This window comes from Kryptolebias marmoratus, linkage group LG1, assembly GCF_001649575.2.
Source record: "Kryptolebias marmoratus isolate JLee-2015 linkage group LG1, ASM164957v2, whole genome shotgun sequence".
Taxonomy (NCBI): Eukaryota; Metazoa; Chordata; class Actinopteri; order Cyprinodontiformes; family Rivulidae; genus Kryptolebias; species Kryptolebias marmoratus.
Window position 1 is genome coordinate 34,843,537 of NC_051430.1, and position 4,043 is coordinate 34,847,579.

Consider the following 4,043-nt stretch of genomic DNA (forward strand, 5'->3'; position numbering starts at 1 on the left):
GTAAGTGGCGCTCTTCTTCTTCTTCTGCTCTTTATTTTAGCAGTAAGGTAGCAAAGCTGCGCTCTTCTTCGTAGACATTGAGTTTGGCTGCAGCTGCACACAGTTGCAGCGCCTCCTACAGGAAACTGGTGGAGCTACGCAGAGAACCACGCCGTTCAAAAGCCTTGTTTGGATTCAGGTTTTTATAAAACCCTGAGGTCCTGCTCACAGCATATAGTTTGAAAACTAACGGATCACACTAGATATTGCACGAGATTGGGCATAAAGTTATTTTGAAAGTATAACTAAAACTGCTACAGCTCTATAATTTTTAACTAACAAGACACTATGCCTTCATTCAAGAAATGCAAGGATTTAAAATATTAGTTGTATGTGCTTGTAATGGTAAACCTTTTGATTGTTATTTCCTGTTAAAGGCAACAGGTGATAATGTTTTTACCTGTATGTCTTTGTGTGTGTGCAAGACCTTTAATATAATAATTGTAGTTCCATATTAGACTCCTACAACGCAGCTTGTCTTTATGTTTGGGATCAGCCTCCGAATGTTAGTTTTTTGTCTCGAGTAAAGCCACACTCGCCAAACCCGTTATTTAGAAGGTAGATATCAGGAGGTTAGTTCAGATAACCTCGTTGTTCTGGGGTTTATCAGTCTAACCTGACAGGAATGACAGAAATTATAATGACTGAGAAAGAGGTGTGGTGGATTGGCCAGGGTTATAAAAAGGCCGTGCTTCTGTCCAGGAGCTACAGACGTCATCCAACATGCAGGTTTGTGTCTGATGTCGACCGAAAACTGGTTGACCTCTGTGTTTAGTTTCTTTCTTTAGCCAGTATGTTATAGTGTTACAGTAACAGCTTCTTTTTCTTTGAATTGGTCAGTAAAGTTTTAATGTTGCTCTGAAACTCAGGTCATCATGAAGGGTCTGTTTGGATATTCTGGGCTCCTATTGATGCTCCTGTTGGTCCAGATGGTGGTGAGCATAAAAAGTTGAAAACCTTTCCCTGTACTTTCTATCCTGTGGGGTTAAATGATGTATTTACATTTAAACCTTTTTTTGTGCTCCTTTAAAACAGAAAGCAGATCTTCCTGAAGGTAAGCAGATCTGTTGTTCCTTTCCTCTAATATTGAGATTATCCCTAATGTTTCTTGTTTTGTAATCCTTGGGAAAAGACTGCACGCAGGTTAAAAAGCAGTCGCCACGCGCTCCCAGTGGGATTTATGACATCCAGCCTGCTGGAAGCAACAATCGCTTCAAGGTATTACAGCTGTTTACAGCTGTTTCTGTTTAAATGTGACAAAGTGTGGACGTCTGCTCGGTTGATTCAGGCTCGGTTTTCCACAGGTGTACTGTGAGATGCGATCCGACGGCGGCTGGACTGTGTTTCAAAGTCGCACTGGAGGATTTGTGTCTTTCAATAGAGACTGGGCAGCCTATAAATCTGGTTTTGGATCCCTGTCAAGTACGTGAATAATACTAATATGGCTTCGTCTGTAAATATTAGGTTAGCAGTATAGCCTGAAAAACTCCTGATCCTTCAGATAACCACTGGCTCGGTCTGGAAAAGGTTTTCCTGATGACTAAGGACAGAACCAAGACGTGGACTTTGAGGGTGGACCTGTGGGACCACGAAGGCGGCACTGCTTACGCCGAGTACCAGAACTTCAGACTTGGAGATGAGCAAACGGCTTACAAACTGCAAGTTGGGGCGTACAGAGGAAATGCAGGTACTTGTGTTTTTACTTCTAGTGGCTCTATGTCACACAACGTAGATAAAAATCACAAAAACGGGTGAGAAAACAGAAATGGAGGCCTTTCCCTCAGTGTGTTTTTCACTGCTAAATCTCCCTAAATGCAGAAAGTGCACACCCAAGCTTCCACAGACTTCCGCTACACTTTGCTGAAAATAATATTTTCAAAACAGGAAGTGAAGGGCCTTTTTAGCTTGTCATATCTCCAACAAAAAATACAGTAGAAACAAAAAAAAAATCACATTTGTGACCATCAGAATCTTCTGACACTCAAGGTTGTAATTTACATTTTTCTGCATAGATGCTGTTTGTTTGAGGCTTTTTGTTTGCCTCTCATTAACGTGATAGTCAGGGAGTGACAGACACAGGCGTGTGGCTACCATGGTGACCCTCGTGAGCCAGCTGTGACATTTATTCAGCTCTTGGTGTCCAGTTGGGTGGAGATTGCAGACTCGTCTTGGTTCCAGGAACAAAATAATTTATTTTAAATGAAAGAACAAAAACAAAAAGCTGTAATTAGGGCAATAATGATTACAATTCCTTTTGGGAAAGGGGAAGGGAAATCAATTATTTGATAGTAAAGAAATGGAATGAAGATAAGAAAGGAAGAATATTATATAAAATACAAAAGTCAGTAGTAATTAGAAGTATTACAGAGAGACCTTGTAATAAGAATTAAAAATAGAATTTAACAGGTGTAAAGTAGTGTTGCTACACACTCGCGTACAGTAGGTGGCGGTGTGCACCTTAAAGTTGCTCGCGATCCGCCGTAATAGAAAAGAAGAAGAAGAAGAATGATGACAGAAATGCGAAGAACACAAGGAGAAAAAACTGAATGAAGACAAGACTAAACATAAAGACAACATAAAAGAACCAATAAACCCAAAATAAAACATGAAAAACAACAATAACCCCACTTCCTGTACGTTCATACATCAAAGGAATTATTACATTGTAATTTTGGGAAGCTACGTTGGTATTTTTCAAGATTTTGTCAGAAATTTTCTTGTTGAAGATTATTACCAATGCTGACACACATCAGGGGATTAGGATTGAAGTAACAAAGCTACTGTTTTCCAGTAAAAAATTATATTTGCTCTGACGAAACGGAGACCTGGTTTCAAATCTTAAGATTTCCTAAAATGTTTCCATCTCCGTCCAAAGGTGACGCCATCCGCGGAGCCTATCCTGGCATCGACCAAAACGGCTTTGGCTTCAGCACCGTTGACCGGGACAACGATGGCTGCTCTCCGTGCATCTTCGGCGACATCGCTGAAGCACAATGTACCTTTTCAGACGGTGGCGGTTGGTGGTACAGCAAGTGCGGCTCTGCCAGTTTAAACGGCGACTGGCATCCTTCAGGTGAACACATCGGTTGGGCTTCAGGCCTCCACTGGCTCACCTGGAAACCTCCTGCACCTTATTCAGCCAAGGCCACCAGAATGATGATTAAATCAGAGTAACGCCTCGATTCATGTTTCTCTTATGCCCGTTAAAGTGAACCAAAGATGTTGTTGCTGCACAGATTACAAAATTATTTGAGGCAATGTTGCAATTTGTGAAACAACAATAAAAAAAGTGTTTAAAATATCTATAATAAGCTTTCTTTGTGCTGTTACAGAGTTCCCCAACATGGATCTGTGAATTACCTTGGTGTACAATAGCAACTCAAAATTAGATTCAGATTAGAGAAAATGGATGGATGGGTAGATTATTGCACAGTTACTGTATATAAATTTGTTCAGATTCTCAGAATCCAAGTTATGGTCATCCTAAATGCATAGCTAAGCCTACTGGACTTTATTTTTTGAATTTAAAGAGATTTAAATGCAGCTTTTTGAGGAGAAGTAAAACCTCATTTTCTCTCAAGGTAGACCCCTGAATGTCCAAGGCTAAAAACCTGTTTCTGATAAATAATAATTCTTAAAAATCAGGTCCAAATCTGCCTATCTTTGTTTCAAGCAAGCAGAGATGGGTAACAAAACAACGTGCATGACCTAGAATACGGTTTTGCAAGCTGTGCACACAAAAATAGGCTGTTATTTTTAAAATTAGGCACTCAAACATGGCCACGTGGCTTGATGGTCACCTTGTTGCAAGCATCCAGAATTCAATCCCTCCAGGATTTCGCGGGCATTTTTTATGATTGTTGCGGCTAAAATGCCTGATTTTCATAACTTTTAATATCTAAACCAAAAATCCTTCCTAGTTTTGTAAGATAATTGCCAACAAACATTGACATTCTCAAAAGGTGCTTTATTTGAGAACTTTGATAGCTTCTAAACTGACATTC

At 40.0% G+C, this 4,043-nt stretch overlaps 2 protein-coding genes across 2 annotated transcripts in view; one reads left to right on the plus strand and one right to left on the minus strand.

Annotated features, from left to right (window-relative positions):
• Positions 1-4,043, minus strand: part of LOC108244977 (angiopoietin-related protein 5-like) — a 19,249-nt gene that overhangs the window by 492 nt on the left and 14,714 nt on the right. The window lies entirely within an intron of this gene.
• On the plus strand, positions 736-3,340 carry LOC108228952 (angiopoietin-related protein 5-like). The gene is made up of 7 exons (XM_017404598.2): positions 736-768; positions 909-974; positions 1,075-1,093; positions 1,172-1,257; positions 1,344-1,461; positions 1,541-1,726; positions 2,915-3,340. Exons 1-7 carry the CDS (start codon positions 763-765, stop codon positions 3,211-3,213), a joined length of 780 nt encoding a protein of 259 aa, XP_017260087.1. The 5' UTR covers positions 736-762; the 3' UTR covers positions 3,214-3,340.

Excerpts from the sequence above, each read along its gene's own strand:
- LOC108228952 (XM_017404598.2), top strand. Across the intron at positions 1,258-1,343 it reads GAAGCAACAATCGCTTCAAG|GTGTACTGTGAGATGCGATC; the intron begins GTATTACAGCTG and ends GGTTTTCCACAG. Across the intron at positions 1,727-2,914 it reads GGCGTACAGAGGAAATGCAG|GTGACGCCATCCGCGGAGCC; the intron begins GTACTTGTGTTT and ends CTCCGTCCAAAG.